Below are 12454 nucleotides of genomic sequence, written 5' to 3' on the forward strand. Positions count from 1 at the left end.
AAGGGAAAACAGCTTTTAGAAGGCTGTCAATTACACCAAAAAAAATCACTGATTGTATTCCAGTTTTGTATCCCCATAAACGTGACTACTATCTCATGCAACATCTTGCCAACAAAAGTGATTAATATCATGTTGTTATAACTTGTTTCACAATTATTGTAAAATAAGTTTAAACTAAAGTGAAACATTTGACCTGAATTAATCAGCTAAACTTTAGCTAAACTTTAGGATTGGAAGTTTCAGTCCATTATCTCCCCTGCTAATGATTTAACATGAAATGATACATAAAACTCTGGTATATTTTTATATTTGTGCTTTACTTTACAGAGCCAGCCTCAGAGTATGTTGTCTCCATCCGAGGTTTTAACCAGGCTGGTGAAGGGCCGCCAAGATATGAAACTGTCTTTACCTTGGAGGAAACAGGTATTATCGGGTGTAGGGTTATTGTCTGAGGTTACATTCAACCAATTTACTTTTTTTTTAATAATGTTGAACTTGTTTTTTTTTAATCAGTTATGTCTTAACCACCCACGACACAGGTACAATAGGGCGTAGGGTTTTGTTCGAGGTTACATGCAACTTACTTGATAAAAAAAAAAAAATATATATATATAAGTGCTGAACTTACATATATATTTATATACTTTCCAATGGGTCTGCACAAAAAGTTAATTAAATTTCGTTTGTTTTTCATCTAGCAAATATTCTATTTACAGATGATTTCTTTTAATTAAATATTGGCATATCAAATTTTAAAACTGGCAAAAATGACATAAACAATGAGATAAATAAAACTAAAAAACAACAACCTACAATCAGATAAATTATTAAAAAATTGACAATTCTTTTCTTTGATTGTGTGCAGTGCAAGTGAAGAAACAATTACGCATATTCTACTTTCCATTTTCAAATTAATCCTGCCAATTTTTAATCTTCCTGCCATTTTTCCCTTTTCAGCCGAGGAGCCCATCACTCCAATGCTTCCTCCGATAGGACTCAAGGCGCTGGTGTTATCCTCCCAGACGATTGTACTCACATGGACCGATAACTCACTGGGAAAGATTCAGAGGATAACGGATAACCGATATTATACGATTAGGTTAGTTGGTTTACGATAACTCACTGGGAAAGATTCAGAGGATAACTGATAACCGATATTATACGATTAGGTTAGTAGGTTTACGATAATTCACTGGGAAAGATTCAGAGGATAACGGATAACCGATATTATACGATTAGGTTAGTTGGTTTACGATAACTCACTGGGAAAGATTCAGAGGATAACTGATAACCGATATTATACGATTAGGTTAGTTGGTTTACGATAACTCACTGGGAATGATTCAGAGGATAACTGATAACCGATATTATACGATTAGGTTAGTTGGTTTACAATAACTCACTGGGAAAGATTCAGAGGATAACTGATAACCGATATTATACGATTAGGTTAGTAGGTTTACGATAATTCACTGGGAAAGATTCAGAGGATAACGGATAACCGATATTATACGATTAGGTTAGTTGGTTTACGATAACTCACTGGAAAAGATTCAGAGGATAATGGATAACCGATATTATACGATTAGGTAAGTTGGTATAACGATTATTTATTTCAGATACCATACATGTGAACTCTACCGGTGGTAGGTAAAAATCTACTGCTTTTGAGAACCCTCTACTGCTCCACCGATCTCCCGACAAAAACTACAACTTTTGAAAAAAATATAAAAAATTGGCCTTTAAATTTCATTTGAAAACCCTCAAAATTCTTTCAACCATGCTAAAATACCCCATAATCTGTCACTTTAAGGAAATGGTGCAATAAATTCTACCGCTTTTGAACCCATTCTTCCGACTTGGAGATCCAAATCTCCCTTTCTTTTTTGCCAGAGATTCACATGGATGCAGATAGTAATTCATAAATCATGAGCATTGAAGCTGATAAAATAAGGAAAATAAGGAAAGGAAAATTCTTTATAGTCAGTGGGTTTTTTTTGGAATTATTTTTACCGCCTGTGCCTTGCAAATTGGGGAAAAAAGTTGACTTCGGAAAAAATACAAAATCAGGCTAAAATAGCTAATATAATAGAAAGTATACATTTTTGAACTTTTTAAGCACACCGTATGCTGGGAAAGAGTAAGTCTTATCAAGATTTTGGTTATATTTCAAGAAATTTTTGCTTTTTTATTTATGCATAATATGCATTTATCAAATTGGGAAGAAATATAAAATTTTGGGAAAAATGGACAGTGTTTTGCTAAGGGCCTTTAGAAGGCAGAAAATTGCACCAAAAAAATCACTGATAGTGAATTTAGATATAATAAAGAACAATGCTAACAAAAGTAAAGGTAAGGTGAGTTTAAAAATGAATTTTAAATTTAAACCTTTTGAAATAAACATGTGGATGGTTTGTTGTGGTGGCCAGTGCAAGTAGTTAAAGGTTTATTAGTCAAAATTGATGTTTGTTATACATGTGTATTTATGGATTTTGAATACTGTCACTTTAATAAGTGCTGCAGTCAACACTTTTACTGAGCTTTTCATTGTTGTGTTTTCTCCATTTAGGTATACCACGATTCCAAGCAAGGGGCGTTACAAATATTCCAACAGTACCGAGCTGGTCCACCACATCGAGGGCCTGAAACCCAACGCCATGTATGAGTTCAGTGTTAAAGTTACGAAGGGGCGACGAAAGAGTAGCTGGTCCATGGCGGTGGCCAATAAAACCCAGGAAGCTGGTGAGTGATTACATTGATAAGAACATGGAGGCTTAGATAACCTACCTTGTTTTCACTATACGAGCGTTCCATATTCACAAATTTTTACCAATGAATTATGTTGCAAATTTAAAGCCTCGAGAAATAAGACAAGCCCCTCAACTGCCAAGTAAATCACATCCTGCCTCTTATTCATTTTTCAGCACCAAGCTCGATACCCCGTGATTTAACAGCTGTCCCGGTGGAGGGCGACCCGCTGGCTGTGACCCTGAACTGGCAGCCCCCCCAGAGGCCCAATGGTCAGATCACAGGTGAGCGTCTAGGTCGATGGCTTAGTTTATAGTTTTAGGCTTCTTATTTGCTTAATCAGAGTCTTGCCTGACATCTTCATTGGTTTTAACTATAGTCATTCATAGTTCAATCACAAATCATTCAGGGCCAGTATCTGTAAATACCTTAAGTCATTTTTTTTACATAAGTTGATTTCTAAAATGGTTGGAGTGCAATTTTAAGAAGAGTAAAAGTTTTTTTATCATAAAATTAATTCATTTTGGGATCGATTTGTTAAAGGTCATGGTGAAAATTTAAGCATGTTCCCGACAGACAACACATATGAAATCTCGTTCATTTTGCGATTAATCTTAGGATGCCATCTTTAAGAATATGACTGCTAAACTGCTGTATATTTGCTTACAAACATTTTAAGCATTGATTCATATGAGCTTTTTTCACAATCAAGCAAAAAATAAATAAGTATAACCTAACCTGTTTTACATTCGTTAACAAAAAATTCATAGACTGATTCATATGAGCTTTCTTCACAATGAATCAAAAAATAAATTAGTATAACCTAACCTGTTTTACAGTTGCTTACACTCATTTCATAGATTGATTCGTCTGAGCTTTCTTCACAATTGAGCAAATAATAAATTAGTATAACCTAACCTGTTTTATATTTGCTAACACACATTTCATATATTAATTTGTCTGAGCTTTCTTCACAATCGAGCAAATAATAAATTAGTATAACCTAACCTGTTTTATATTTGCTAACTACCATTTTGCAGTGGAGAACCCAGTAGAAAGTAACTAATTCTGTCTTCCTCTTTACGGGATGAAAGTGACAAGGTTCTTAGTGATATTAAAGGGACTGGACACCAGATGATAGAATTGCCAGAGAAAAAGAAAATTGTTAAAAACTGATGTAAAATTGACATCGTTTTGTACAACGTATTGAGTCTTACTGATGTATGACATCACTTACGACACATGCATCTTGCACAGTTTTTGCGCATTTTTCAATTTCAGTATTCACAACTGTTGTCTACCACATAAATCCAAATAAGTTGAAAAAAACTTCAGTAAATTTATCTGTAATCATAAACAGATCTGATTTAATTTTGTTTTGATAAATATTGTATTTGCAGATTTTTAAACCATCTGGTGTCTAGCCCCTTTAAGATAAGAAGCGAATAGAACCTTTTTGCCTTCATTCCTTATCTTGTCTTGACCTTCGTCTATGTAAATATAGCCACAGAAAAATCATCATAATTTATGACAACTTAAATGATTTCTCTGGAGTCTTGGAGCTCTTTAATATACAGCTGCAGGCCTCAGTGCAAGAGAATCCTATCGTGTTGCCTTTGATTTTCATAAATATTTTTTAAATGATTATTTAAAACAGCCCTTTGTGATAGATTAAGTAAAGGTTTGGATTCTTTCCTTGATTTTATTTTTATAGAAGGTATTTTTCTTGCCTTTAAGACTTTCTTTTTTAACGTTTTAAAACTTGATGTTTTTTTGTGGCTATAAATCCTTTTCCCCATAGATGTTTATCTAAATAAAATAACACCACTGGTCAAAAGTCTATGGACAAGAATGGCAAACATTGCAATAGGTATAGTTTTAGTTGCTATATTATTGAAGAATGAGAAATTTTGGATGTTTACTAATTGACAATATATACAGTTCATACACATACTTATTCTTAACTGGTAAAAACTATTTTTTATATGCTTAATTTAACAAAAAAGAGGAAAATTTACAAAATCTGATATCAAAATGTAAAGTCAAGATTATAGTTTCTCTTCTTCTGGTTGAAATGGCAATCAACTTTAACTCGATCAAATTAGGATTAGGTCTGAGAAAAAAAAGAATATTTTTTTCCACAGATTTATGACCACAGGTGTAGTTCTCAGTGAACTGTATTCCTTTGTTGTGAAATTCCATTCGTTCTCAACATATAAGTGATGTATAAGCATGCATTGATTTAAGTCACCAACTACGTGGTTTTGACGTTGTTTAACAAAATAGCAGTCATTTGAAATTGTTGGTATTATATGTTTATTTGGATTATATTTATTTGTTACAGTAAGCATTTTGGTTTGTGTTACCGGTTGTATGTGCATTCATGTATTTACCCCCACTGTGAAAACACACATATGTGACATTATCTGTAAAAGTAGTTCCTATGGAGGGTTTCACATTAGCTATAAAAAATGAAAGTGGTAGTATTACAAATGGAATTTATAATAGTGTGTATAATTGAATTACCGTAAAACATTGTGTAAAAGACACACATTTTCCCCGAAGAATTCCCATAGATAAAATGCCTGTGTCTTATATGAAGTGTTAGGCTTATGAAGATTTTTTTCATGAAGTCCATTTCATGCAGAAATATGTTTGTTTACATTTCACTTCAAGGGGACAATAACTCACAATGATTGATGAATTCCCATAAATAAAATGCCTGCGTCTTATATAATAATAATAATAATAATAATAATAATAATATCTTTATTTTAAGAAGGTGACATATTAAGATCATGTACAAAACTACAGAATCTTATTTTCGATATGGCCCTCTGAAACAGAATGAAAATATGGCAAATAATCATAAGACAAACATGAAGACGATGCTAACAACGATGACGATGATGATGATGATTATAAGTATGCTGTTGATGCTGACGATAATGATGCATATGATGACATGATGATGATGTTGAATCAATATTAGACAGATACTCTCAGTTAAATATAATTATGAATAAAACATCACAATTTGTATAATCACAAGTTTCCTATGAGGTACTGTTTGACCTTTATTTTATACGATAAATTTTATTATTATTATGATTTTATTATATATTTTATATAAAGTATTAGGTTGATTTTTTCATGAAATCATGAATATGTTTGTTTACATTTCACTTCAAGGGGACAATACTCACATTGATTGATGGATTTAGTTATAACGGCAGTAGAAAATCTGGTATGGTTAGCATCAGCAGAGGACAACATTTAAAGTAGTGAATTATCTTAAGATTACTCTAATTCAATAAGACATATTGGCGAGAGTTAGTTTTTAAATTAACTTAAGAATACCTCTGAGTACCTGCTTATTTTTCGCATAAAATAAATTAACAAATTCTTCCACAGGTCTCTTTTCACAGAGAATGTCACCTTGTTTTGCGATATTTTTTTTCATCTACATATACATGTATCACAGAATGTTTTATTAAGGAGGATCTGATGTATCGTTCTATAATTTGTAGAATTATATCCGCATTAAAGGCATTGCCGCTTTCTTATTGTAAACACCTTTTTGAAATAATATTTGTTAATTAGGTAAAGTTCTGTTTTAAGTTATCATTCCATTTTTGGAAAACTAATTAGGGTACCAATTTTTACAATGGATAGTACACGTTTTTTCTCGGTAAAGATGAACTTCGAGTAAATTGTTATAGTTTTATTTTATTTTTCTGAGGTACTTAGCAAGAATTTTACCAATTTGTTTTTAATAAGATTTACCAGTGTATTATGTACAATTAGATTTGGTACTTGATTCTTGCAACAACTATTTCACATAGTACATTTTTGCCTGTATTGCCAACAGGGTACCTGGTGTTCTACACAACAGACAACACCAAGGAGGACCTGGACTGGGTGGTGGAGGGAGTTCTAGGGGAAAAACTCTCCCTCACCATAACCGAACTCACACCCGATACTACGTACTATTTCAAGGTGAGTGGCAGCTATTACAGCAATGAAACACTCATGGGGTTAAAGGGGCTTACCACCAGATGATGCAACTGCAAGGAAAAAAGTAAATTGTCATAACACTTACATAAAATTGACATCCTTGTGTACAGTTCATTGAATCTTACTAATGTATTACATCGCTTATGACACATGCATCTTTCACAGTTTTCGCATAGTTTTCCAATTTGAAATTTATTAGGGTTGTCTTCCACATCAAATCCCAGTCAGTTTAAAAATAGCGTCAATATATTTATCTGTACTCATATATGTGTGATTTAAACTGGAAAACCATTATACGCTACCGTATTTTAAGCGAGGAAATACAATTGAGACAGCAACATGATTAATGCGTTCATTATTTTAACCATGTTAAGTGATGCATAATCGGCCTCCTACTTGCTTGCATTAACAATTTTACGCTTGTTTTAAGAAAATGCTGTATTTGCCGATTTTTGGACCATCATTCTGGTGTTTAGCCCCTTTAATACCAAAACAAACCAAAGCACAATTAACAGTTGTGAAAATTAGCGCAAGCCCTGCACTGGTAAAATGTCTTGAGGGCTTGCTCAAATTCTGAATTTTATAAAGCCATACATGCCATATCCCCCGGAGGGGGGAAAAATCCCCCGATTTTTTTTTATTTTTTTTTTTCAAAACTTGCTTAAGGTTGACAGTGGAAAGCATCAATAATATCATGAGTGTGAAATTCCATGAAGGACCATGATGACCAAGTCCAAAAATTAAGTTGAGTGTATTTCTGTATTTATTCTTATATTATAAATGCAGATATTGTGCAAATTTTCGTCGCGTAAAAATCCCCTGGTGTAATATCAAAATCCCCTGGAATTCAGACCAAAATCCCCATGGAAGCCTCTCAGAAATATGGCATGTATGTAAAGCTGAGGGCTTGTTCAAAAATTTGATGCTTAACAATTATATAAGAATTTGGGCTTGTTCATCAATACGGTAAGTCTAATTAGGATGACTGAATTAATTATAATGGAGTTAAGTACCCTTCGGCATTAAGGCCAAGATTGAATGGTAAGGTATTGTCATGATAACAGACCTACTTTGCAGTCCATGTTATTATAATGGACCTTAAAGCTGCACTCTCACAGATTGAATGTTTTGACAACTTTTTTTTTTTGTCTTGGAATGAGCCAATTTTTGCAAAAATGCATGGAAACCAGTTATATAAGACTGCTGACAAAAAAATTAGATCGCAGTTCAGTCTTAATATTTTAGTTCAAAAATTTTTGTTTTATGCATATTTTTAAACCATAAGTTAAACGGTTTAAGCCATATAACATTAATTTTCGAATGAAAATATGAAAATCTGCAATCTAATCTTTTGTCAGCAATCTTTAATCATTGGTTTTCAGATATTTATGCAAAAATGTGCTCTTTCTAAGACAAAAAATAAAAAAAATGTAAAAACGGTTTATCTGTGAGAGCGTTAATACAGACAAAGTTATATGGGAAAAATGGTTGCTCACCATTATGGATGCAATGCCTGATACAACATTAATTCAAGGTTGGGGGTAATACAATAATAAACATATGTCCACATCCATAATGTAGTTGAGTTCAAGAAAAAAGAACTTGACAACGATACAGTCCTTGTACATGATATTCTGTTCTAACATTGAAGTTAGATTTCAGATTTAAAGAAACAACAGACTTATGTTCAGGCTAATATCCTGATTGTGGATTTTAAAAATGCAGCAGTGGTCTAAATAAGAACTAGCCAACTAATGGTGCACTGGTAATGGTATAAAGATTTCCTGGCTTGCTCTAATTTTGTGAAGTATTTGAAAGGTTTTGCTAGTCGTTTGAAGCCAATCACAAGTATATGAATCCAGGCTTGTTCGTCCTAAAATTTATTTCGATATCTGACCTTGGAAAAATAACTGTCATTGACTATAGCAGACTTTGACACTGAGGTTTGTTTTGTGGTGCAACATTACACTGAATATCCGCTTTATTTGCAGGTTCAAGCCAGGAACAGCAAGGGTTATGGCCCCATGTCTCCTACCAAGATCTACAAGACCCCTAAAGGTGAGATGCCACATCTTTGTTTTTTGTTTTTTTGTGGGGGGGGGGGGGGTGAAGGTTAATATTTGGTGAGGGGCTGGGGGGGGGGGGGGGGGTTAATTTTTCAATTTATATTATGGTATTTGATGTTGATCTATGTGAATTTGGGATATCTAGTGACCCCATATTTATTATGCCCCCCTTCGAAGAAGAGGGGTATATTGCTTTGCACAGGCATGTCGGTATGTCGGTTGGTCAGTCGGTCCGTCGGTAGACCAAAGCTTGTCCGAGTGATAACTCAACAATTCCTGGACGTATGGTCATCAAACTTCACATGAAGGTTGGGCCTGACCAGTAGATGACCCCTATTGATTTTGGGGGTCGTCAGGTCAAAGGTCAAGGTCACAGTGACCTTTAATGGTAAAATAATTTTAAAGCTTGTCCGAGTGATAACTCAACAATGCCTGCACCCATGGCCCTCAAACTTGACTTGGAGGTTGGGCCTGACCAGTAGATCACCCCTATTGTTTTTGGGGGTCATCAGGCCAAAGGTCAAGGTCACAGTGACCTTGAATGGTAAAAGGTTGTCCGAGTGATAACTTGACAATGCCTGCACCCATGGCCCTCAAACTTGACTTGGAGGTTGGGCCTGACCAGTAGATCACCCCTATTGTTTTTGGGGGTCATCAGGCCAAAGGTCAAGGTCACAGTGACCTTGAATGGTAAAAGGTTGTCCGAGTGATAACTTGACAATGCCTGCACCCATGGCCCTCAAACTTGACTTGGAGGTTGGGCCTGACCAGTAGCTTACCCCTATTGTTTTTTGGGCTCAATGGATCAAAGGTCAAGGTCACAGTGACCTTGAATGGTAAAAGGTTGTTCGAGTGATAACTCAACAATGCCTGCATCCATGGCCCTCAAACTTGACTTGGAGGTTGGGCCTGACCAGTAGATGACCCCTATTGTTTTTGGGGGTCATTGGGCCAAAGGTCAAGGTCACAGTGACCTTGAATGGTAAAAGGTTGTCCGATTGATAACTCAACAATGCCTGCACCAATGGCCCTCAAACTTGACTTGGAGAATTGGCCTGACCAGGAGATGACCCCTATGGTTTTTGGGGGTCATCTGGCCAAAGGTCAAGGTCACAGTGGTCTGGAATGGTAAAAGGTTGTCCGAGTGATAACTCGACAATGCCTTCACCCATGGCTCTCATACTTGACTTGGAGGTTGGGCCTGGCCAGAAGATGGTCCCTATTGATTTAAGGGGTCAATGGGCCAAAGGTCAAGGTCACAGTGACCTGGAATGGTAAAAGGTTATCCGAATGATAACTTGACAATGGCTGCACCCATGGCCCTCAAACTTGATTTGAAGGTTGAGCCTGGCCAGAAGATTGTTCCTATTAATTTTAGGGGTCATTGGGCCAAAGGTCAAGGTCACAGTGACTTTGAATGATAAAAGGTTGTCCAAGTGATAACTCAACAATGCCTGCACCCATGGCCCTCAAACTTGACATGGAGGTTGGGCCTGACCAGTAGATGACCCCTATTGATTTTAGGGGTCAAAGGTCATGGTCACAGTGACCTTGAAAGCAAACTCATCAATTCTTGGACCTATGGTCATCAAACTTGACTTGGAGGTTGGGCCTGCCCAGTAGATGACCCCTATCGACTTAGGGGGTCATCAGGCCAAGGTCAATGTCACAGTAACCTTTAACGCAAAAAAGTTAACAAATCTTCCCCCACTGATATCTCAACAATGCCTGAACCTATGATCATTAAACTTGACATGGATGTTAAGCCTGACCAGTAGATCACCCTTATTGATTTTAGGATTCATAGAGCCAAAGGTCAAGGTCACAGTGATCTTGAATGGTGAAATGTTGTCCGAGTGATAACTCAACAATGCCTGAACCCATGGCCTTCAAACTTGACTTGGAGTTCCATCTGACTTGTAGATGACCCCTTATGATTTAAGGGGTCATCGGGTCAAAGGTCAAGGTCACAGTGACCTTGAACGAAAAAAACTTGTCTTGTGATAACTTGACAATGCCTGCACCCATGGCCCTCAAACTTGACATTAAGGTTTCTGGTGACCAGCTGATGACTCTGGATTTTGAGTTCATAGAGTCAAAGGTCATGACAGTCATAACACACTTCATCCTCACACTTTAATGGTCATAATCTTACAAATCAGCAACAAATCAGCTGTCATTTCGGTCCATGCATATTTCATTCAATTGTCCATATAATCCTGACAACATGGCGCTCAGGGGGGCATAATGTTTGACAAACATCTCTTGTTTTGTATTATTTGATAAGGTTTGTTGTATAGCGATGGTATGAAGATTATTACGGAAAAAAAAATTGCCCGAAGATAGCAAAAAAAAAAAATCATGACCTGGGTCAGTTCAAATAAAACAAACACAAACTTCAATTTTTGTTATCCAGGATAAATTTTAGTAGGTACTTTATATTACATTTATATTTGGCATAAAACAAGCAATACCTATTCCAGTGTCAGTTTATGGCGGTGTTCGGCCCAACTCTGGAGTCGGAGGAAAGGTGTATAATGGAGTCGATGGGAAGAATTACGTCAACGAGGGTAAGAATGATGAAAACAGAGGAACTGCAGCAAACATAAATAGGTCTAATACTGAATATGATGTAAAAGCAGGAAGTATGATGTCATAGTTTCCTAATGTTTTAGTGCTAATGCTTTTAATAAAATGGTTACAGTGAAAATGACATAAGCGGAGGAAATACGATGTCATCATTTAAAGAGGGTAAAAATAGATTGGTTATAGCAGTAAGACACATCAGCAGTAAATATGGTGTCACAGTTTCCTGTGGCTAAAAATAGATTGGTTATAGCAGTAAGACACATCAGCAGTAAATATGGTGTCACAGTTTCCTGTGGCTAAAAATAGATTGGTTATAGCAGTTAGACACATCAGCAGTAAATATGGTGTCACAGTTTCCTGTGGCTAAAAATAGATTGGTTATAGCAGTTAGACACATCAGCAGTAAATATGGTGTCACAGTTTCCTGTGGCTAAAAATAGAATGGTTATAGCAGTTAGACACATCAGCAGTAAATATGGTGTCACAGTTTCCTGTGGCTAAAAATAGATTGGTTATAGCAGTAAAACACATCAGCAGTAAATATGGTGTCACAGTTTCCTGTGGCTAAAAATAGATTGGTCATAGCAGTTAGACACATCAGCAGTAAATATGGTGTCACAGTTTCCTGTGGCTAAAAATAGAATGGTTATAGCAGTTAGACACATCAGCAGTAAATATGGTGTCACAGTTTCCTGTGGCTAAAAATAGATTGGTTATAGCAGTTAGACACATCAGCAGTAAATATGGTGTCACAGTTTCCTGTGGCTAAAAATAGAATGGTTATAGCAGTTAGACACATCAGCAGTAAATATGGTGTCACAGTTTCCTGTGGCTAAAAATAGATTGGTTATAGCAGTTAGACACATCAGCAGTAAATATGGTGTCACAGTTTCCTGTGGCTAAAAATAGAATGGTTATAGCAGTTAGACACATCAGCAGTAAATATGGTGTCACAGTTTCCTGTGGCTAAAAATAGATTGGTTATAGCAGTTAGACACATCAGCAGTAAATATGGTGTCACAGTTTCCTGTGGC

General features: G+C 35.7%; 1 protein-coding gene across 7 annotated transcripts in view; it reads left to right on the top strand.

Moving 5' to 3' along the window:
- Positions 1 to 12454, top strand: part of LOC128221379 (neogenin-like) — a 96648-nt gene that overhangs the window by 64351 nt on the left and 19843 nt on the right. For all 7 annotated transcript variants that reach the window (XM_052929989.1, XM_052929992.1, XM_052929988.1 and 4 more), the window contains exons 17-23: positions 328 to 423; positions 958 to 1099; positions 2570 to 2742; positions 2925 to 3032; positions 6620 to 6747; positions 8757 to 8823; positions 11315 to 11401. In XM_052929989.1, the coding sequence (XP_052785949.1) occupies positions 328 to 423; positions 958 to 1099; positions 2570 to 2742; positions 2925 to 3032; positions 6620 to 6747; positions 8757 to 8823; positions 11315 to 11401 (801 nt within the window). The remainder of the gene's footprint in view (positions 1 to 327; positions 424 to 957; positions 1100 to 2569; positions 2743 to 2924; positions 3033 to 6619; positions 6748 to 8756; positions 8824 to 11314; positions 11402 to 12454) is intronic.

The sequence above is a fragment of the Mya arenaria genome, chromosome 16, assembly GCF_026914265.1.
Source record: "Mya arenaria isolate MELC-2E11 chromosome 16, ASM2691426v1".
NCBI classification, from domain to species: Eukaryota; Metazoa; Mollusca; class Bivalvia; order Myida; family Myidae; genus Mya; species Mya arenaria.